General features: G+C 41.2%; 2 protein-coding genes across 6 annotated transcripts in view; both read left to right on the forward strand.

Annotated features, from left to right (window-relative positions):
* LRRC8A (leucine rich repeat containing 8 VRAC subunit A) overlaps nt 1-5765 on the forward strand; it is a 28943-nt gene extending 23178 nt beyond the window's left edge. For all 4 annotated transcript variants that reach the window (XM_019475881.2, XM_006272303.4, XM_019475882.2 and 1 more), the window contains one exon: nt 71-5765. In XM_019475881.2, the coding sequence (XP_019331426.1) occupies nt 71-346 (276 nt within the window). In that variant the 3' untranslated portion in view covers nt 347-5765. The remainder of the gene's footprint in view (nt 1-70) is intronic.
* A 4380-nt stretch (nt 5766-10145) lies between these two features.
* On the forward strand, nt 10146-21928 carry PHYHD1 (phytanoyl-CoA dioxygenase domain containing 1). 2 transcript variants are annotated; one of them, XM_006272306.4, is made up of 11 exons: nt 10146-10645; nt 11610-11768; nt 12391-12466; nt 12656-12703; nt 15061-15116; nt 15307-15369; nt 15465-15486; nt 16984-17112; nt 19080-19196; nt 19526-19652; nt 20535-21928. In XM_006272306.4, exons 1-11 carry the CDS (start codon nt 10613-10615, stop codon nt 20578-20580), a joined length of 876 nt encoding a protein of 291 aa, XP_006272368.1. In that variant the 5' UTR covers nt 10146-10612; the 3' UTR covers nt 20581-21928. The 2 variants fall into 2 exon arrangements, with proteins under 2 accessions (XP_006272368.1, XP_014466058.1); XM_014610572.3 differs by lacking the exon at nt 10146-10645 and adding an exon at nt 12129-12311 and having other exon boundaries at nt 11677-11768.
* Nucleotides 21929-23467: the final 1539 nt, after the last annotated feature.

The raw sequence follows: 23467 nt of genomic DNA on the forward strand, positions 1-23467 counted from the left end.
CACCTCTGACTAGGTGTTTATGGTCTCGTGTTGTCTGCGTCTAATTTTTCACTCTACTTTCTAATTTCAGATTGAGAGTCTCCCACCTGAACTGTTCCAGTGCAAGAAGCTGCGAACCTTGAACCTGGGGAACAATGTGTTGCAATCGCTGCCTTCTCGGGTGGGTGAGCTGACAAACTTGTCACAGATAGAGCTGCGAGGCAACCGTCTGGAGTGCCTGCCAGTGGAGCTGGGAGAGTGTCCTCTGCTGAAGCGCAGTGGGCTTGTGGTAGAGGAGGACCTATTCAACACCCTACCCCTGGAGGTTAAGGAGCGGCTGTGGAGGGCAGACAAGGAGCAAGCATGAGCCTTGGAAAGGAAAGGAGGGGGAGACCTCTGACCAAGAAGACAGGAAACAAAAGGCCATTCCATTCCAGCCCTTTTCCCAAAATCCCCCAGCCAATATCATACTAGCCGTGGAGTCCCTGAATAACTATCATGACTCTGAATGAGGCCAGTTGCTGCCTCGGCTGCAGGATGGGGGAAGTTCGGGATCCTGGTGAGGACCGAGGCAGAGTGAGCAGCTCCTCTGTATTGGACAGTGGGGAAAAGAGGTGCTGCTGTTCTGCAGGACAGGAAGTGTGGGTAATGCTAGTGCTGCCATGGAGTTGCTCAGAACTGCTGGTGGAACCAACTTCCAAGTCCAAAGGGGAATTGCTTCTGAATGGAGGAGAGAAATTAACTGATTGCTGGGTTGCCCTCAATAGGGCACTGACACGCATGTCAGGAACTGAGGACATCCAAGTGCTCTACAATCAAAGGATAACGGTCCAGGAAGTCTCTTGAACCTCCAGTGCTACTTTGCTGTGACACTTGGTACAGTTCCACACTAACTTGCTGATTCAATCAGTTGGGGCTTCATTAGGGGGGAGGGAAGGGGACAGCTGCCTTTTTTTTTTTTTTAATTTAGATGCTGGCATTATTTTTGGTAACTTTACCTCAAAGGTCAACTTGGATTCAGGATTTTTTTTATACATTATGTTCATCTTTCACCTAGTTTCCAACACTGATGTGAGGCTGCACTGTCTTTCCAGCTCCCAGTCCTTTGTCCTGACAAGTAGATCACACTGTCTCCTTTCCTAGATGGTTTTGCAGGAGATGCTCCTTGGATTGGCAGTTCCAAAGTGTTATTCAGATTGGGTTGTGTATACTCTGAGTTCTGGTTATGTGGCATAAATGGGATGGCAAGGATGCAGTTCAGTTCAATTCATAAAAGGCTGGAAAATGCATAAAATGCATAAAAAAACAGTACAACTGTCTAACTCTGCTGGAAGCACTGAGTTACTTCAAGACTTTTTGCTTTTAAAGCTTCTTTTTTTTTGGTTTTGTTTTTGGTTTTTTAATCTACTTTTTTAACTTCTCTTTCTCCTCCTCCTCCACCTCTTCTCTTCCCCCCCCCCCCCATTTTGCAGTTTGTCTGGGTAGTAAACACATGTGTGCATGCACACTCACTTGCTCACTTGGCCAGTGCTAAGTATCACTCAGCTGGGGTTGGTGGTGCCTGTAACGGAAAAGAGTATTCAACTTTCCTCTCCACTTGCCCCACCCTTGCAGGAGACTTTTTTTTTTGAGATTCTGCCAGTGTCTTTCATGAGTGCATAAACTACGGAGATGCCTGCTTTTAATGATCTGTTCTTGATTTTAGCAGCTGTTGGTTCCTGTTACACCTCTTAGCCTAAATGGCAAGAGGCTAATGCTGACTAAACCTAGTGTATGAAAGGGTAGTCCTGTTCAATTTCCTTCCCTCCATCCCTTCCTTTTCCTCCCTGTGTGAAGGAACAGTATAAGGATCCTCCATGAATCTGCCATCTTCCAGATCCCTGACTGGGAGAGAATCTTTTGAAACAAGTTCAACCTGTATTACTGTTCAGCACAATTCCTTCTGCATTTGCAGAGGTAGACACAGCTTAGTAACAGCAACTGATAATCATGTCCTCAAAACAAGCTACTTGGATAGCAGCTTGCATTTCTACAGTACACTCCAAAGCCACCCTCATCTTTAGTAGGGAGCGAAGGCCCATGGCCCCTACAGTCCTGGTGTTTGGTTCTACCTAGGTCCAAATAGCTGGACTGCTGAGATTGGGCACTGCATACTGGCCTCACCTGCATATTAAAACAGTGGCTACAGTGTCCATATAGGATTCCTGGCAAACTACCAGTGAAGCCTGAATTGGGCAACGCATGGATGTCTTCTGCCTCAGATGTTTTGAGCAATGCGGCATACTACAGCTTTTTTTTTTCCTGTATCAGATGTAATCTACAACATATAAACACTAGAAATGCTGGAACCATGAAACAATCTGTTAACTAGGCTCTGGATTTGTTGATTAGATGTTTAAATAAAGCTATATTTAACCTAGGAACTCTGTTTATAGAAACACTTTTACGAAAGGCATACATTCTGCCTTCCTTACTTTGGTTTATCATGAAAAAAATCGAACAACCCAAAAGAATAACATGGTCAGCCCTTGCTTGGACAGTTTCCTGGCTTCTACTTTGTCCAGAGAGAAGGTGCTACAAAAAAAAAAATCTCTTCTTCTGGATGATAGACTTTCACTTCTAACACATTAGTTTATGCTGAAGTCATGCCAGGAGTGGGGATGGTGCTGAAAGGGTGAGGAAAGGCTTTACTTGCACCAAAATACACTGCTTCAGAGCAAACTGGGGCTTGGAAGTACTGGTGCTGGTACTTCTTGGGCAGGTACTTACCCTAGTCATGCTAATGTTTTGGATTAAGGAGGAGTGCAGAAAACCTGCTGCAATGAATTTAAGTCCATTTGCTTAGACTGAGCTGCCACAGACAGAGTTACAGAATGACTTTGAATTACCTCCTTATAGACAAGGACCTCTTGGATGGGGAGAAAAGTTTCTTCCCCACTTTGTGCCAAATGAAGTGATGGAATGTAGTGTTTGCAAAGCTTTATTGAGTGCTAAGTCAGTTCTGGGACTCTGATTAGGACCCCATCTCTGCTAAAGCAGTTGGGGAATATGGTTGTAGGACAACCTAAAAGCTGTATCCTGGACAGGACTAAATTAGGCATTAGATCTTGCAGTTTTAAGCTTGCATTAGAACAGGGGTGGGTTTCTTTGCTCCCCTTAACTCTTGTACCTGGGCTCTCTAATTCTTTTGGCTGTATGTTCAGTGGCCTCTTAGTTGTATAGAACAGCATTTCATATAACTAGGCCTGAGGTATCTGTAGAAGCAGTCAGTATGACTTACAGAAAGTATGCTTCAAGATTGGTAGAAATCTGCAAGTCTCTTGCTGTACAGCATAGTGCTTAATTCATCCTTCTAGAAATGGAAGTCTTTTTTAAAGCAAAAAAATAGACCCTTATTTACTAACTGCTCAATGAGAAAAAAATATTTGCCCTACATTGTATCCAGCGCTATCAAGCAACTGTAAGACAGGTCAGTATTGATTATGCATGGAAACACTAGCTTTTAGCTGCTGCTTGAATATTCAAGCCCAGTATTTCAATCAGGGCTGCTACAGATACAAGCTTAGATAGCTCTCCCATATGGCAAAATCAGAATGAATAGAGGTTTTGAAAACTTGTTTTACTGGAAACCAAGGCTATATTTAAATACAAAACACCTTGCAAGAAAGCTCCATGTATTATGTACACTAAATGTGAATTAATGAATTGGCTGAGATGTAGTTTTTCTCTTCCCTCCAGCAGAAATGGTATCGGAAGATCAGGTCACACTAAGTGAGGTGATGAAGGCTTCAGAAAATATCAAGCATAGGGTCAAAACTAAGAGGTGCTGAGCACTCTCAGCTGCTCATTCCTTCTCTAGAACTTGACCTGTATGTAGCAGGGTAAGTCGATCGTTCCCTGTTTTCTCTTGGCCACTCGACCCTTGAGTGGTACAGCTCCTTTGCACAGCTCCTCTCCTATTCATAACCTACTCAGTCATAGCTTATCTTTTCCAGGGGCTGTCAAGCTGAAGCTAAGCTTGGCTGACACTGGCCAGTACACTCTGAGGAAAACTGTTCAGGGTAAACGGACCGTCATCAAGGGCCTCATCAGTGTTTTGTCTCCTCTTCCTGGCAGTGGCAGATGATCTGTGTTAGCTGCTTAAACCATAGAACAACTTTAACTCAAGCCAAATTTCTCCTAACCACGCAACTGTGTCAACTGCGTGCCACGGTAGATCTCGGGCAGAGCCGTGCCATGTTAGGAGCCAAAGTGCTAAGCTTTTTAGTGAACAGAGTTCTAGTTTACATGGTAGGTGGCCACAGTATTTAAGTTGCAATTAATTCATTTGAATCAACTTTCGTAATGGGAATTGAATCTGTTAAGTGTGTTGAATCTCACTGTACTTTGAAACTATGCACTGGAATGTTGTTAGATTTTTTTTTTCCTGCTAATTACCGGTTGGTTTATAGTTAACTCAGCAGCTGGAACTAATTTACTATGCCAGTCTAAACTGTTACACAGCTGTTGCAAGTATTCATTATGTGTTTCTATTTTGTATTAATTTTGTCACTCCCCTAAAACATCCTACCTCAGTACCTTTTTCTCTTATCACCTGTCCTGTGCTCCATTTAACTCACTTTCCATTCAACTTTAATTAAACCAAACTCTCAGTGTTTATCAGCATGGATAATATTATAAAGTAACTTTTTTGTTTCGGAACCACATTACAGTCCTCTGTTTTTGTTCAAACAGAAAAGAATAGGGAATCTGAAAGCAGCAACATGTCCTACATGTTTTGCATTGGATGAGGTATGTGAAAAACAGGCTCATGTTTTACTGGATTCGGTGAGATTTGAGGTATTTATAAAAGGGAAGAGATTTTGCATCATTTTGTTCATTTCCTTTCAGTGAATAAATCTTTCAAAATTTCCATTATGTCTTTGATCCCCAAACTCTTCTGAATCTCTGCAGAGTAAGGATGGGTCGTTCTTGTGCAGGAGATGGAGTGCTTGCTTTACAGATGCATTAAAGTGATTTCTCCGCTGAAGAGTTTACAGGCTGTGTTAATTGCACTAAAAAGAGTAAAGCCAGCTATTCTCCTGATTTTTTTTTCTAAATTTTTTTTCACCCTATTTTCAGTCAATGAAAGAACTATCAAATGCTGGCATGCTGTTCTCTTCAGCAAAGAACAACATGTTGTACCTTAAATTGTAGCATCATCTAGTTTGGGATGCTAGTGCTTGAAGAGTGGTTGAAGAGATGTTACTATTGCTCATAATTATCATTTCCATTTCCATTTTGAAGCCTTAAAACATTTCTAAATTTTAATTTGACATTTGAGGTATTTGGTTATATAGTGGACTCTACAGACTTTGCATTTAGGATTTCTAGAAATGCACTTTTCCCTTTCACCCCTATGTTTTCAGAAACCTGTATGAACTGGGTAGCTGTGTTAATCTCCCTTGTTTAGAGGAAACTTGTGGGGTTTGTGAAGAGAAGTCTCACAGGCCTGAGACTGGGCAGTCATCTTGTACCACTGCCATGCATCTCTTTCCTCAAGACATTACTCGCGGTGTAAACACTATTCACTCCCTACTGCATTGACAGGATTGTGGCTTGGTGCGTGCGTGTGTTACTCACACCTTAATGTAACATTTCAGAATCATGAAATTAAACTCTAAATGTTGGATTATGTTTGGGCAAGTGACCAACAGCACCTCAAATACTGAAGGCTGCTATGTTTTCTTTGAAAGACTTGTAAGACTGGACATCTTAATAGAATAAAAGTTTTAATTTCTCTTTTCCTTTCTATGTTTTTTTGCTTAAAGTACATTAGTTAACAAGGCATTTTAATATTCAAGACCACTCCCCAGAAGGAAATACTGATGACTTCTGTAGTTGTGTGGGATTATGGGTCACAAATCTTCCCTCAATGCATAGCCTTCATGGATTGGGAGGAAATGTGAAGTTTAACAAGTAGGTATATTTGCACAGAGAAAAAGTTTCCAACCTCATGTTGACTATCTGTCTAATGGCCATGGTGAGCACAGCCTTTTACATAACTTTGATTTTTTTTATCCTAAAAGCTGAAATAATTAATTTTTTAATAATTGATTTTTATAGTGAATATAGAAATGCTAAGTGGCATTAAGAACACCAACTTGGACTTTTAGGATGAGATTTCTAAAACCACTCTGATCTCTCTTCCCCACTGACTTCAGTCCCTTTCCCTTTCATAGGGAAGGACAGTTAAAACAAGTGCCAGTTGTCATTAAAATACTACCAACTAGTTAGTTGCTTTAGTATGCATCATACCATATATCTGACTGCCTAAACTTTGTGCTTTGTCGTCTTACACTATCCTCTGGCTTCAGAAGCCGGTATATGCTACACTTCTTGCAAAATGTATACAAACCAAGAAGATAAATGAGAGCTAAACTAACAATTCAGCCAGTATCTTTCAAAGACGGTTCAATTCACTCCACACAGTCTCCTGTGCATATAATAAATTTTCCAGTATTTTGCCCTGTTTCCTTTGCACAACAGCTTTCCTTTCTTGACAAGACTGTTCTTACCCCCTACCAGCAGGCTGGCCCAGTTTTGTGATGGTGGATGTGCAGAGTTTGTGCAATTACACTGGGATGAAAGGTAACACAGGAAAAAAATCTATTTATTATTCATTTGTGGTGTTGGGTTTTACCCAAATGCTTAGAAGCATAATTGAGTGGAGAAAGTAGGAAGACAAAAACTCCTGTCTTTGTTGTAAAGCTCCCTTTGGGCTTGCGTTCTTCTGGCAGCCATTATCTCTTTATCCACAACTCTGTGACTGAATAAAAATGGGAAAGAACAAAACATCCCACGTTAAAAAACAACTTCTACCAGCAGAAATCCTGGAGGCCTGCAATGCAGTGATATGGTAAAGAACCTTAGAGGAATCTGAAGCTGTCTACTGCAGAATAAAGTGTGTGTGTGTGTGTGGGGGGGGGTCTTGTTTTTGTTTAGTTTTTTTATACAGCAAAATAAGTTTCTAGCAGGATTTTAGATTGAGATACTAAGCACAGATTGATTTGACTTTGGAAACAGCTTGAAGGAAACCCTATATACCCACCTGGTGCTTACCTTACATAAACTGAAGTGAAAACTATGTGCATGTTGGCTGTGCTAGGATTTTACATTTAGAAGACTATTTCAGTGGAGAAACATGCTACCTTTTGCAGAAGATACGGTCTGAGAGGAAGAGCTGCTGCAACCTGTAAATATAATCAAATTAATACCTTTTTTTAAAAGAAACTAAGTCCTTTGTAACATTTTACATTTTCTAGCCTTTGTTAATACCACCAAACTCATTGTTCGGTACACCACTGTCGTCTTTCCCTGCTACTACTTTAGGGGCACAGCTGGCTCCTATGGTGCTAGCGCCTAGAGTTGATTTTTGACTGTCCCTGCCTGAAATATTCACTTACCCAAGACTCTTGGCAGCCCAAGCAGCCAGCACTGAACAGATTAGCTAGCTCCCCCCCTCAGCACATTTAATCGGCTTTCCTGCAACCAGAATCAATGGGAATTATTAATGTAACATTGGTGAGGAAATGAGGATAATCTTTCAAGTCAAAAAGGTATTTGAAAGGTTCTTTCCTGACTTGACTGATCCTGCACCATGTTCTGAAGTCAGCTGGCCTCTCCCATGTCTTAAAAGGATCTCATGCGTATACACAGGGGTGATATGAGCATTACTTAATTAAAAGTATTTTAGCAGCATCAGATGGAAGATGCTCATATGAGTGCCAAGACATTTCATGGGGGGCAGCTGGGAGAGAAAATAGTGCAGGTTTCTTCAGCTGGATTTGTGGGACCAGGCTACTGCTTGTTGGTAGAGTACTACCAGGGTAGCACAGCGGTTCTCAACCTTTTTAGACTTGAGGCACCCCTCAGAAAATGGCAGCTCTTTAGTTGTCACTCATTTTTGATTATGGAAAAATAATAGAGCAATTAATCTCCTGAAAAGAACTTGGATCACAACAGGTCAGAGTGTTTTCAACATTGAATTCATATTTGATCTCTCTAGCTGTGTCCAGATGAGCATGGGTGTTTGGTTCCCAGGGGACAAAAAGCAGCAGTTGCTGCTACTTGTCCCTGGGGAATGCCAGTGCCATGGGCCATGCCCTCTGGTGAATGGCACGTTACCCTGGGTAGGGTAGGGTAGGTTCAGGCCACCAACTGCTGATCCCAGTCACCTTACCTGGGGTCCTGGGGAAGCTGCAGCTGTGGCACTCCTGCAGCTTGGAGCCTGGCCGGCAGCTGGAGCATGGCTCCGGCAAACCAGGCACTGGTTTTGGGTAGTGTGCGCTGTATCTGTGTGTGCCGCCTAGCTTTTTTCTGCGCGGATATCTTTTGACCCTAAGATCTCCAGGGGTCAACCCCTCACCTTGCAAGGTAGCAGTGCAGGAAACACCTGAATGTGTGGTGTGTGGCACCGCACACAGGCTTGCAGTGCCACATGCTGCATGGCTGCACTTGTCTGGACACAGCCTCTGGGTTTGCTTTGTGAATCGTGTTTGCACATCTATTGGTGCTAACATTGTGTGGCATCCCAAAGCACCTCTGAAAAGACCTCTTGGCACCCATACTGAGACTCACTGAGGTAGCAAATGGTGGTAGCTGCTCATATGCATCCAGTGGTAGGGCTGGGGCCTTAATGAGGCCAACTGGTGCTGGCCAGCTGCTGCTTCATGGGTTAAATTTCTGAGAGAGGAAATGTTCTACTAAGATAAAACAGTTCCTTTAATCACAGTAAATTCTCACTTATGGCATACTGTCTGGGCTAGGTCTGCTTCTAGTAACTTTTAAACATGAGGCTCCCTGTGAAATTTATGGAACCCAGACTGTTTTTTTTTCCCCTAAACTAATTCTCCCCCTAGCGTTCCCGTCAGCTAAATGCAACTTTCCACTCTTGTATCTCCTAGACTAATTAAAGGGACACTGACAATTTGAGGGGGAAACAATCCATTGCTGTTTGAACATAATGTTGACCTTCCAAGGCTACAGTTAAAACCCAAGCTTGCTCTAATTGAGAGGAATGGACAAAGATGTACTTCACTATGTTTCTTTAGCTCGCTTACAATATTTTATGCAGGAGTTGGGGGCAGTTTTACCTTTGCTCAAACCCTATTTTAACATCAAGTGGAACAGGGGAAAACAATGCTGTTTGACAGTGAATCTTGCAGTATTTGAAGATGTGCTTTTTGAAAACCTGTGTTGCAAGTGTCAACGATTACACAGGAACCCAAGTTTAATTTTTAATAACCAGCAAATTCCTGGTCTTCATGGGTGTGGCAAAACTTGAAAACAATCGTAAACGTTTTAAAAAGAGAGATGAGAAATTAGAAGTAATAAATTGAGTGGAAATTTTTAAGTCTCCTGATTTTATTTTTTATTTTTATTTTTTGAATGCCTATGATGTTGGCACTTCTAAGGACTCTCTCTCTCAACCTATTTTATAAAGAGGACTGTAGCCAAAGCTGCTTTCTTTAAAAAAAATTTTTAAGAGAGAAGATTTTACAGTGCACCTTTGCGAGGCATGCAACAACAGGCAAGTATCATATATTAAGACTCGTCTTCATATATACATTTCATACCCTTCAATTCTTAGCTCTTAAGGGTATTTTCTGGAATGTTTTCCTCCATAAGCCCAACCTTCCTTCCCCGTCTTCTGTCCTCGATCATGTGCTGCTGTGAAAGGCTCACATAGGTGAAAAGTTGCGGGTTCCTTTGGTGAAACTCTTCCATGTTTTCTACAGGATCCCAATGCATTTGAATAAATAGCTTCAAATCTTCTCTTTTGACACCCATTGCATGCTGAAGAGTACCCACAGGAGGTCAAGCATTTATTGTTTATTTGTTTGGTTTCTTTAGTTTAGATACTTAAGTTTCTCTGGTTCCTCATTTCCAGTATGAATTGGAGTCCCCATGTCCTGTTCACATGCCCACTTGGTACGAAAGGGCTGTGTGGGTATTGTGCAACTGAAACTAAGCCAGCCAAAGAGCAATAGAAATAAATAAATAAAAACACTAGAAATGCTTTATAAGAAATGTGCTGAAGCTTCAGGAACCTTTCCTCCCTACTAACATCCTCAGTTTAAGTATTGCTCTGGCCCATGCTATTAAACTTCATTGAGTTGCACTCAGTCCCGTGTGGACTGCATTGGCAATGAGCAAAGAACACTGCAGGGTGCTTGGATTCCCACATATGCTACCTCTCTTCAGTGGACTTTAGAGCTCTGCATCCCACTGCTGTCCTTTGCACTTACAACTTTTTCTGCATTTGCCACTTTTCCACTGCTGGAGTCCTTAATTCAACTCACTGACTTTCTTGGAGGTGAAGGCTGAGCTGAGTTTCTGATTAAATTACGCAATCTTTCCACTTAAAAGATCCTTTGCTTGGGTTTTTATGTGCGTGCCTTATTTCTAAATTGTATAAAATAGTGAGTCAAACCCAAAACTCCCTCAAAAGGGACCCCTGATTGCATAATCTGAATTCTCTGTGTTCTGTCCCCTATCACATGGTGCTGGAAAGGTCACATGGAGAGGCGGAGAGTTAGCTGTACAGAGAGGAGCTGCCATACTGTTCCTGTAAACTGAATGTGTGCTTCTGATGGCATTTGTAACGGAGCAACAGATCCAGAAGGTAAGTGAGCAGATTCAAGAACTACATCTGGGGAGACAAGCTTGTGTGCCTTCAACAGGTAACGGTGCTGAGTTTGTCAAGGGAACCAATCTAATTGCTTAACCAGTACTTGTGTTTAGCACAGATTTACTTATGAAGCACATTATAGTCTATTCACTTTCTAGTACTTTACGCACCACTGTAACACCTGAACATCTTATTGGGGCTCCAGAAAGGTAGAAATTCAATAGAACAAACTGTCTCAAAGCTCGCTCTGTCTCCCTTCTGCCTGTCTCTTTCCTTGTAGCTCAAATCTGCCTCTTAGAGGATAATCTCCTGAGTTTTCTATAACAAGCAACAGTTCCAAATGTCTGCTGTCCAGGGAGTTAATTTCATTTTATGAAGGATCAATCATCCATGAGAAACTGAATTCTCACCTTGGAGGGTGCACATTTTCCAATACGTGGATACATTTTGAAGCTCAGTGTGACTGCATTACTCATTTAAGGAGTGTGTGTTTAGCAGTTTACTAAGCTGATTCCTTTGGAGATGATTTGAAGTCATGATGTCAGTAACAAATGTGTATCCCATCTGTTTCATAGTCTGCTGCACTGAATTGGAATTGCTCTCTCCCTAACCACAGGGGCTGTATATCTATTCCTGAATAATTTTTTCCCTAAAAGGAAATAGTTTGCTCTTTAAAAGCAAAAATACAGATATTACCGCTTTAGGAAACTAATTAGCTGAAGATAAAAATGCAACTGAATAAAAAGGCTGTTTTGGTGCAGCTAAAGAGAGTGGAAATGTATGTAATATTAACAAATGCACATTGAACATGTCTATGGCTTGAAGAAGTTTACTAAACCATAAGCTTTGCTCTTCTAAGTAGAGGGGATCTCCAAAGGCAGATGTTCCTTTGGCTCTACATCTAAATGTTAGATGGGTATTCCTACCCTAAACGTAACTGCTTTGGGCTGTTTCCTAGTTCCATGAAGATGGCTTCCTTGTCCTGGAAGAGTTTTTCACCACAGAAGAATGTGATGCTATGAGGAAGCAGATCCACAAGATCATAGCTGATATGGAAGTACCATCCCACTGTCGCACAGTGTTCTCCACAAAAGAGGAGGAGCAGCTCCAGGCTCAGGTACAGAATTTAAGTTGAAGCTGTTCTGATTGAAGGAAGAAGGAAAAAATGAACTTGCAAAATACTCCTTTGAGTAGCAAGGGGCCAACATTTTAAAACTAAATATTCCAAAACCACAGGTTTGTTCTTGGAGAGTGAATCCTATTTGAGGGCAAGGCTGAAAGCCAGACATTCCTGAGCTATAATCCTGCTTCTAATAAATGGGCCTCTGCAGCTGTAGACAGCTTCTTGTTGGTCTCAGCAGAGGCCAAGAGAAGGCTGAGACAGCCTGAACTCTGCTTTTAGATGCAAAGTGATCCCCAGTGGAAGAGAAGCGTGTGAGAAACAATAGTACCAATACAGGCTCTATTTGTTCCACAGATACAATGCTGTTAAACCACCACTCACGCCCTAATACAAACCCAGAGGATATATTGTTCTTGGGATCTTGAAAACTGCAAACTAGAGTTAAGAGATTTAATACAGTGAAAAACCTCAATACGTATGACTTATGTTTGTATTCTGCCTTATTTCTGCTGCTCACTTGGTGGGGAAAAGATGCAGGTAAGTACTAACTTCTTACTAGAAATACTCACATAGATCCTTATTAAGACATTATTGCTGGGTCTCTTATCTCTGACAGGGCAGCACGGATTATTTTCTAACCAGTGGAGACAAGATCCGATTCTTCTTTGAGAGAGGAGTTTTTGATAAGAAAGGTAAATTTTTCCTTAGCAGCAGCCATACTAGGCTGGTAGAGGGTGGGAAGAAAACAAGCAACTTGCTAGCAAGCTAGGGATTTTGTTACAGAGACAAAAAGACTAAGTGAGTAGAAAGAAAAGCTCTAAACTCTATTGCTTTGTTCTGTTTTTTCTGCATACTCTTTAACTCAGGATTTTGTTTCTTAGGTGAATTTCTTGTTCCAAAGGAGAAATCTATAAACAAGATTGGCCATGGTATGTATGAGTAGTGATGTTTTAGACCAAACATAAGGTTGCATTTTTTTTTTTCAAACCAAACCATTGCTTCAAGAGCTGGCTGGAGTGCACAGCCTTAATCCATTTGGATTTGAGTTGTATACAGCAGTTGCCTTGTACACAGTAGCACCCTTCCCTATGCTCTGCTCTTTCTTGCCACATTCCTCCTAGTCCACTGAATCCACTGATACAGGGATCTTCGTTTTGGCACTATGGCCATGTGACTCTTTTTGCAGCCCAGTACTCTCCCTCACCTTTGCTTCCTGCAAGTTGTTTTTTGCTTCACCTCTAGGTACAGAAAAGTTAATTTTCCCTGATCTGACCCCTGAAAGAGCTTTACAGCTGTGACCAGACACAAGTGCATGGCTGCTTTAAAAGGGCCCATTCCTGTGACAATCTGAACTCTCATTGCATGAAGGTTCAGAAGATGATGCTCCAAAACAGACTGCTTTCATTTAAGTATGTGTGTGCTGAGGTGGGGAGGGGGGCCTCCAATACACCAGACCCACCCTCTAGTGCCCGCTGAAAAAATCCCAGATTGACCTCCTTCTCTCCCTCTCTCCCCCCCACTCTGACAGAGCTGGTCCTGGAAGGGGAGAGGAGTGGGGCTAGGTGAGAGCAGCTGCAGACTTAAAACTGCTTCAAATTGCAGCTGAGTCCTACAACCCCCGGGACCCAACAGTGAACCTCTGTTGGATATGGGGGAATGCTGTAACTCACAGTGCTTCCTGCGAAGTGCTGTGAGTTAGAGCAGGGAGCTGCACTTCTGTGTGCACCTTCTGAGGTTCTTGGCAACTTCTTCCTAAGCCCACTTTGCAGCCTCACTTCCCCTCTTTGCCCCACCTTCTGTTACCACTTGTGCTAGGAAATCTCTCCAGTATCAAGACCTCATTTTACAATGAAAAGCCTTTTCAAAAGCCACTTCTTTCAGGGGGCATTTAAAGTGTGTGCGCGCCTTTTTTTTTTTTTTTTTTTTTTAACGATAATTGATGTACAATAGTTTGAACTTCAGCCAATCTCTCTATCATGTAAGAGGTTTTCTGAACTATACTAGTTTCATCTGGGCTATGTTGTATGTTCCTTAGAGCAGACTGCATCTTCTGCGTTCTATACGTCAGTGAGCTCACTGCCATCAGTCAACAAGCTTAATTCTCTCCTGTGGCGCTACCAGCAACTTCCCCTTGATCTTACAGGGTTCAAGTGTGATGCATTTCTCCTGTCCTAGCTACTGAAAATCCAGCTTTATCCCTTGTGTGTTTTCTAACACTACACAGAAAACATGAGAAACAGTTTAGAATTTCTGTTGTACAAGTGAAGGGACTTTGCCCAGATCTTATTCAGCTGAACTTGAAAATCCAGTCTCTTGCAGCTTCACTGGGTGGGGGGACAACAATCCTTGTGACCTCCCTCATTCTCTACTGTGGGGTTACTACCCCTTGAAGGAGCTGTAAACAGATATAGCACCCTGCTGCCTCAGAAGCTTAACAGCAATTCCAAAGACTCATCTTGACATATTCTTCTGTAGTTAGTTCACTCACTCTAGTTGGGTTACTTTCTTGCTCTACATCAGCACCTGCAGGGGATAAATAATCTCCTCCAGCTGCAAATTCTATCATTGAGAGAAACTTGAATTCAGAATATTTGCATTTGAGTAGCCCCCAAGTTAAATAGTCTAGAACAAACTCAAGTATTCAAAGAGCACCAAGCTTGTGCTCCTAATTCTGAATTTTACAGAAGAGAGAGCCTGGATGACCCCCTGCAGTGTTCTTTTATCCCCCCACTCCCCAATCCTAAGAACTGTAGTACCTGGAAGGATGCTGTTAGATGGTAGTTGTATCTATGTTAGGATTTTGTATTGTATCCATCACCTTAAAAACAATGGCATCTCAGTATTTGGAGTTCTGTATAGTGCATCTGTTTTTTCACAAACCCTTTTTGAGCTCTTTTCTTGGTCACAGATCTCCATTTTCATATAGCTGCAGTGTGTTGTAAGGGAGATCTGATTACATTTTTGGCCTCTAAAGTAGTTCACAATACAATCTGCAGATGTCAGCAGCACTTATTTGTGTGTAATCTCCATTAAACAAAACATCTAATCTAATTTACAATTCTCCACCAGAGCTTAAAGTAAAAGGAATTTGTCTAGCCAAGACATTTAGAAGAATGATGGGCAACAAATACACTAAACCCATTCTTTAAAGAGATGGAAGCTTCCAATTTGCAGTTTGTATGGTCTGACTTCAGTCTCCTGCTTCAGAATGTAATAGTCATCACTATTCCCTTCTAGAAATGTGTTATCAAAATTTCACTAAATAGCTGTCTTTTTTTTTCTTTAGCTTTACATGCATATGATCCCATCTTCAAGCAAATGACTCATTCCTCCAAAGTGCAGGTGAGTCTAAATCAACTGGAGTCTCTCAAAAAAGGTGAACTATGTAATAATTTAGTTTCAAAACTCTGTGCTTAGAAGGATGATCCTTCTCCCCTTAAAAGAGTGTATACTAATTTATTATTGAAAATCCTGATAGGTAATAGTCAGAAAGCTGCATGATCACAGTGTATAACTTTGGGTTATTTCACAGGAGTTAGGAAGAAAGCTGAGCCTTGAGAAACCAGTGGTTGTACAGAGCATGTACATCTTCAAGGTACAGTAACTCCAATCTCGCATTTACTTAAAGAAGACATGTTTGTAATTTCCTGTTGAACATTCTCCTTTTCACTCTCTTTTTTTCTCTTTCAGCAACCGGGCATTGGTGGGGAAGGTGAGATTTGTAATATATCCATGCAATGCTCTAGGCAGTATGGACAGGTACCAAGGCTTGTGTTTCTGAAGAATTCTAAGTACTGCAAGAGACAGCACAGATTGGTCAGTCAGAGTGAGGTTTCAAAACTATGTGAGGGTTTTGAAGACCAATTTATGTTAGAAATTAAGGGGATTAGACATACAAATTCTCTAGATGCCTTTGAAAATGCCACATAAGATGCTCTTCTATTTTTCACTAAGGACTAATTTACTTTCCCATCAGTTTAAATAGCTGTTTTCAATGTTATGTCCCATACTACATAAGAAACTGGAAAGGAGTGGAGCATCTATCTGAGGTAGGGAAAGAGTCCCTTCCTCCCACATAATACCTATGAATACACTAAATCACCTCCTAAGCTATACAGTTGCAACTCCTCTGCTGAAGAGGCCTATATACAACTGTGGAGGTTGGTGGTTATAACACCTATAGAATCATAGAAAATTAGGGTTGGAAGGGACCTTAGGAGGTCATCTAGTCCAACCCCCTGCTCAAAGCAGGACCGGCCCCAACTAGATCATTCCAGCCAGGGCTTTGTCAAGCCGAGCCTTAAAAATCGTCAAGGATGGAGATTCTAGGCAACTTGTTCTAGTGCTTCACCACCTCCCTAGTGAGAGTTTTTCCTGATATCCATCCTAAACTTCCCTTACTGCAACTTGGTTGCTATCAAATCCCCTCTGTCTTCTCTTCTCCAAACTAAATAAACCCAGTTCCCTCAGCCTCTCCTTAGAAGTCATGTGCCCTAGGCCCCAAACCATTTCTGTTGCTCTCCACTGTACTCTCTCCAACCTGTCCACATCTTTTCTATAGTGGGGGGCCCAAAACTGGACACAGGACTCCAGATGTGGCCTCACCAGTGCAAAATAGTTACTTCCCTCGATGTGCTGGCACCACTCCTACTAATGCAGCCCAGTACGCTGTTAGCCTTCTTGGCAACAAGGGCACACTGCTGACTCATCCAGCTTCTTGTCCACTATAACCTCCAGGTCCTTTTCTGCAGAGCTGCTGCTTAGCCAGTCAGTCCCAGGGCTGTAGAGGTGCATGAGATTCTTTTGTCTTAAGTGCAAGACTTTGCACTTCCTTGTTGAACTTGATGAGATTTCTTTTAGCCCAATCCTCCAATTTGTCTAGGTCACTCTGAATCCTAGCCCTACCTACACTCCCCCCAGCTTGGTGTCATCTGTGAACTTGCTGAGGGTGTACTCTATGTTCCAGATTGTTAATGAAGATATTGAACAATGCAGCCAGTGAATTTCTGCATCCCTCTTACTTGACTGAAATGGAAGTCATATCTCTCAGAAACCTGACTACTTGCTGTTCTAGCAAAAATCAAGCTGTTGCCAGTAAACAGATTAGATCAAAAGAAAGCAGGCAGAAAAGCCTATCATCCTTTTTGTTAGCCTTTTAACTTCAGTATTTGAAGTGTAAGGTAACCAACCAGCTGTTTTTTGGTTTCAGTGACACCACACCAGGATGCCACATTCCTGTACACAGAACCCCTGGGCAGGGTGCTGGGCCTCTGGATTGCTTTGGAGGATGCCACACAAGAGAATGGCTGCTTATGGTTCATCCCTGGTTCTCACACCGGTAGGATCTATGTTATCCTGTTGAATGTTCTGAGATGCATGTTCATATCCTTGTTGCAAGTGAAATGAACTTAGATTGTAGTGTGTCCTCTGAGTCATAAAACATTTACATGCCTGCCCCCTAGATAACAGCATACACCATCATACTTTAGAGGAATTTTGTCCAAAGTAAGATTATTCCAACTATGCTTTTGAGCTAAATCTATTTCTTAATTTCCTTTGGCTCATGTTTACTGGTTCAGGGGGTTGTGATTTTAATACAAAAACCATTTCTGGAATAAAAATGTAGCATTATTTCTGAGTCGGGTAGTAAAACTTATGCTATACCTCTACAATGTACCTAAAAGTACTGAGAGTGTTAACCACAAGCTGATGGAGTCTTTTACCTACAGGTTTTTGAATCCAGGTCTTGTAATACTGGGCTCCGCTACAAATGCTCTTTAAATCCGTCCACCTTAGCATTATTGCAATTACTTCCTTTTGCCAGATTCAAACCCTTCCTTGTCCAGCCTGCTGCTGCTTGTCCTTTCTCAAAGAGCTTCTTACTGCAGCCTTGAAAATGCTCCTGAAGCCTGACCTGGGATGGAAGGAACAGCTTCTCCATGTTGCTTCAGGTTTAGGAATACACACAGTAAAACCACTTGAACCATGTTATTTCTTTTATAACGCCTTAATTCTGTAGTACGTTAAAACGTGTGTTAATCCTCCCCTTAATACAGACCATTCAGAGACCATACCAATTAATCCTTCCTGTTTTACCAAACCAAAACCAAGAACATAGAGCAAGCTGAAGAATTACCAATGTCAGAAGAGGAAATAAAAATAGCCTCCCCCAACACTGGTCTCAGATTCAATCATCAAACCTGTGCAAAGATGACTTAGTATCTGAGCAATCACAGAATAGCTAGCAGCCCACAGGAACAGAGAACAAGCCAAATCATAATGAAAAGGCAAACATTCTCTCTTACCTGCTGAAAATTGCTGTAGACTTCTAAATTTGCATATATTTGGCATTTACTCTCTTCTTCATTTTTCTTGTGAGAGGATTCACTGTCTCCAGGGCTGCAATCTACCTTTCTAGATTCAAACATGAATGTCTAATAATTGTGGGTATAGTCCCCTCAGCCCCTTTAAAGTCAAGATAGGTAGACATCCCTGAGAACTTTTTAATTCAGTTGCATTTTGGTGTCGTTATACTTGGTGTATGAACACAGCAGCTGCAGATGAACTTTTGTGCCGTTAGAGAGAAGAGGAATGGGCTGAAGGTTTTGCTTTAAGCATGTTTAGAGAGCACTGCGTATTTCTGCAGGGGACCAAGTGCTAAGACACAGTCCAGAAAGCAAACAAAACCAGATGCATCCACTTCTACAGTGGGGAAACTAACTCAGTGATTCTCGACCAGGGTGTTGTCATATTCTCAGAAGGGTGTCTTGCAGTGTGAGAAGATAAGCAGATAAGCTAAGTAGATAAATACAGGCTCAGCCTTGTCCTTGAGGAAATGGTCTTTTTCCTCCCTCTTCTCCCACTGCCCAGCTCCTCTACAAGGAAATAAGCACCGTAATAAATAAATCTGTTTTTGCAGCTGGGTACCACCCAAATCAGATGTTATGAAGTAGAGCCTTGAGTCCAAAAAGATTGAGAACCACTGCTTTAACAGGGTATCCAATGGAAAGAAACCACTTTGCGCAAAGTTGTTATTACATCATGAAAATGTCCATCCAACTATAGAGAGCCAACAAGTTACGTATTTAGTGCCTGAAAACATGTAACAACTTTGTAGCTGGTTTCTATCCAGCTTTAATTTGATATGTGGCAGGGCCCTTAGTGACAGAGTGAAGGGTAACTGTAATGTAATACAGTGGTTTTAAGTTTCCAATGAGTACAAAGGCCACAACTGCAGAAGTTTGTTTATTCCCTGGTGAAATGCCTCTTTCCAACACATGATTTTGTCAATTTTGTGAATGACAGGTGGTGTCACACGGCGAATGGTACGAGCCCCGCCAGGCTCTACACCATGTGTACAGTTCCTTGGTTCTGAGCAGCCTTATGAAGACAGCCAGTTTATTCCTGTGCCCATCAGCAAAGGTAAAGATTCAGCCATATGACCAAGGAAATTGCAAGAGAAAGAGAGATATAGTGACAGTTTTAAGCTACAGACAGAGGGAATTCAGTATGTTGCCAATGAAGACCTAAGAGGGTTGAGCCTACCCTAAAATGACTTACTCCCATAGAACCAAAGCAGTAGTACAATAAACTTCTAGTTTTCTCAAGCAAATCCTTCCTATAGGGATCCAAAAGCTAGATTACTAAGCCAGTAACAGTAAACCTTTCAAAGATGTCACCAACTCTTCCTGTATGGCACAGATGAGGGAGATATTCAAGAGAAAAAGAAACAAGTGTCTTCTTTCAAACAGGTGGACTGATTCTTATCCATGGAGAAGTTGTCCATAGAAGTGAGCTGAACAGCTCCAATTCATCCCGCCATGTATACACCTTTCATCTGATGGAGGCCAAGGACACCATCTGGAGTAGAGAGAACTGGTATAAAGAAAATCTCCAGTAATAAGTGGCTAGAGAAAATGGAACCTTTCTAGTACTGTAGCCATTCAAGAAGCATTTTTTAGCTAAAACCCCAGTGTTTAGCACCTCATGTATGTGTTGTGCCTTCTGCAGACACCCAGGCTTTTCTTACATAACTCAGAAATGTGTTAGCTCCAATTTTCTTAAAAAGACTGGAGGTTTCTAGCAGTTTTGTGGGATGGTCTCCCTGGCCTATAAAGCCAAAGAGTTTTCCTTTGCTAGACGTAAAATGCCACCATAAGGTGCTTTAGTCAAGGAGCAGCAGAGTGCCTTGTAGCCATTAAACAAACTTGTATCATCCCTCCAGGGAAAATAAGTGTTATCTCCATTTTGACTTTGGAATTCTCTGCTGTCACAAATAGGATTGGCTTCATTCCAGCCATCTAATAATGAGGATATACATCATCTATAAAATCTATGTATTTCAGTCTTAAGTGGTGATGGTAGTGGAGCTAGGAACAGAACTCAGGTATTAGTCCTATGTTTCAATCACATTACTTGTTTCCCCTCTAAAATTATGCGCTCCACTACTTATGGGCGTGAAACATCCACTAGGAGTAGAATTAGACCAGAAGAAAATAATTCAGGGCATTGGGAAATATGTAATTACTTCTTAAGGAATACACTTGGAAATGCAAGACTGAAGTTTCTACAATATATTTTAATTTTTCTTCTCATTAACAAGGAATTGGCTATATGAAATTGCTTCCAAGGTACCTTCCCTTCAGAATTATTAGTTTCTGTATCAGTGGTACTCAAGTTAGCACTGGTCCCACAGCAAGTTGCCCTGGGATGGACTCTGCAATTCTATTTTTCTTAATTTTTTTTCTCCTCTTGTTTCAGGCTCCAGCCAACTCCTGAGCTGCCTTTTCCATCTCTTTACCTCTGAAGCTAAGGAGTATTGTTTTCCTGACTATGCCTTGACACTGCAAACAAAAGCATGCTGTGTTGATATGTACAGCTGGGAAACCTTAGATCTTTGTCACACAGGAGTCAAATAGTTAATTGGAAATAGTCCTGTTTCTCTTAGATTACCTGTGCCTGTTCTCTTCAATTTTCCTTTGAGAAATGAGACAATGTTTGTTTGCCTTCTATCCAGGAATGAGTTCAGCCTTTATGCACTTCAGGAGGATTTTCACCCAGGGCTGACTAATGCTGATATTATTCAGCACATGCTCTGTTACAGTGGGCACATCTACACATGCAGTAATGTGCCATAATCGGCACAACTATGTAGTAGCTCCAGCACACGTCTTTCAGATGATGCTAATGCACAGTAGATTAATTCTACTGTCCATTAGCACAGCTTTCACTGTGATGTGCTAGCGTGCAGTAGAATTAGTCTACTGTACTTCTAGCGTCTCATGTAGACATGTCCCTACTAACTCTAAGAACAGTCATTTAAGCCCTTGTTGATGGGGAATATCTCCCTGGTCATGTGAACAGATCATTGCAAGACCACTTTACTTCAACTGAGACCTGCTGAGAGGCACTTTTTTTTAGGAGACATAAAGTCTCACCATTTTCCTTTTGTACAAGCCAAGAGAATTTCAGTTTTACTTAGGCCACAGCCATCTGGTATAACAGGAATAGAAATGATAGGTTATGGTTGTCTCCTAAAGAGAAAAAGCTTGGCTTACTTCAACACTAATATTAAAAAAAATCTTATGGTGACATGAGCAAGAGGGGAGCCTACAGTCTTTATTTTCTTTTCATATCCTTAGTTTAAGTTGATCAAAAAGGTAAGATTTCAGTTTTTCCTTCAGCGTGTACATTTCCAAGAACAGAGCAATGTTGGGTGAGACAGGAATGTTGAAATCAAGTGTGGATTATCCAGGAAGATTACTTTTTTTTTCCCCAAACAATACAAAACTTGTGACTAAGCATAATATAACCACAAGTTCTCCACCCTGTTTTCTCTGAAAAGGACAGTATACCAAACCACCTCAGCTTTTTAATTCAAAACATATAATGGCAGAGTTCCACAACAGTTATGCTATTAAAATTTTAATGGGCAGGATAAATACTAGCAAAGAGCTTATTGCAACAATTATTGAACTTTCTAGGATACATCAGTAAAGCAGTTCTTGTAACTGAATATTCTAAATAAGCCCATTTAAAACAGTGGGACAGAGAATGTTTATGCTTAACCCTTCATGAGAACTACTACTGATCAGCTAAACTGCAATTTCTTTCAATAAGTCTGATTACCAAATAAAGAGACACAACACTCTTAATAGATTTAAGAATATATTTTTCTTGTAACAAATGAGTGCAGAATGCAATTAATTATTCTTAATAAATACAGAGTGAATAGCTGCTCTTCGAAGGATCCAAACATAAGATTGGAAATATGTTGCATAAATCTTCACATTTGTGTTACATACCTGATGCCTCCAAAACAGCCAAGGCCCCAGGCTAGTTACAGGGACTTTCAAGTAATTTAGCTCAAAGTTATGCATCCCTGTGATAGGGCAGAATATACTATGCCTTCCCACCAGAGATCTCAGGGTGCTTTACAAACACTAAATAATGAATCTCCACAACACTCCAAAATGTGGCATCTTAATACTAGGTGGGTAACTGAGGCAGAGTTATGGGGATTGGGGGGGAAGCAAAGGGTCTCAGATGGTAGAGCTCATTTTCACACATGTGGAGCACTTACCCTCAGGAAGAATCCCTTTAGCCTGAGTAAGTACACATTAACATAAGGATTAACCTGCATTAAGTGACCCAGGTCACACAGCATTGGGCACAAGTCCTGTTCCCATTCCCTAACCCCAAGATGACAATACTCCCACCCATCTAACATCCTTTGACGATTCACTATCAGGTTTATATATATAAAACTGCATTGTTTATCCAGGAGAAAGTACAAGCAGCATGCAGACAAAGGAAGAAAAGGGCATTTGAAAGTGAATAAGACTAGTGTCAATACTTTAAGATTAAGTAAGTAGTAGGGACTTTAGAAAGCTGCATGCAATTACATATAAGAATAGGAGGAAAGGTTGAAAAGCAGTTGTATAGTTGATTAATAATTAGCCTCTAAGACTGAACTTTGTATTAACAGAAAATTGCAAGAACACATATTGTGGAGTAGTTTAATCACTCAACCTCAAGGGTTTTGAAACTAATGCACAGTGCCCACCAACAGCCTCAGCGTTTAAGATTTAAGTCACGTGCAGAAGTAAATTTTAAACCTTTAAAATAAAACCAGACTTTTTGCTTGACAGAAATCAACATTTAAAGATGCAAATGCTTCTCACCACAAATACAGGCAGAGCAGTATTAGGAAAAGAGACAAATGCCTATGGTGTCTAAGGTACCACAGCTGGTGACCACCATCTCTCTCAAACAAAATGTAAATGGGAGATGGATGAAAAAAAATCTTTTTTTTTTTAATGCACCCGGTGTAACATCATAGAACAGACCTTTAGGCAGCTTCTAAGATTTCTTAAACATAGAATAATTTATTAACATAATTAAAAACAGTTTCCCCAGCATTTGGACAGAGGCTTAATGAAAACAAGATCATCTGGATGGTTTTATGCTGCTGCATGAGGAATGCAACATAGGATCCAAAATATCTTATCTTTCCCAATTTTCTGTCAGATGCAAACAGGTTAGAAATGGACTTTTGTGAAGCAAGACTCCAATTCTTGCAGCCACATCAGTGTTTTTAAGCATAACTCCTGCTTCTGTCACAGTCAATTGCAATGAACAACAAATAGCCAAGTTAAATTCTTGAGTTGATTTCTGGCAAGAATTTGTTCTAA

Source organism: Alligator mississippiensis, chromosome 12, assembly GCF_030867095.1.
Source record: "Alligator mississippiensis isolate rAllMis1 chromosome 12, rAllMis1, whole genome shotgun sequence".
Classification (NCBI taxonomy): domain Eukaryota; kingdom Metazoa; phylum Chordata; order Crocodylia; family Alligatoridae; genus Alligator; species Alligator mississippiensis.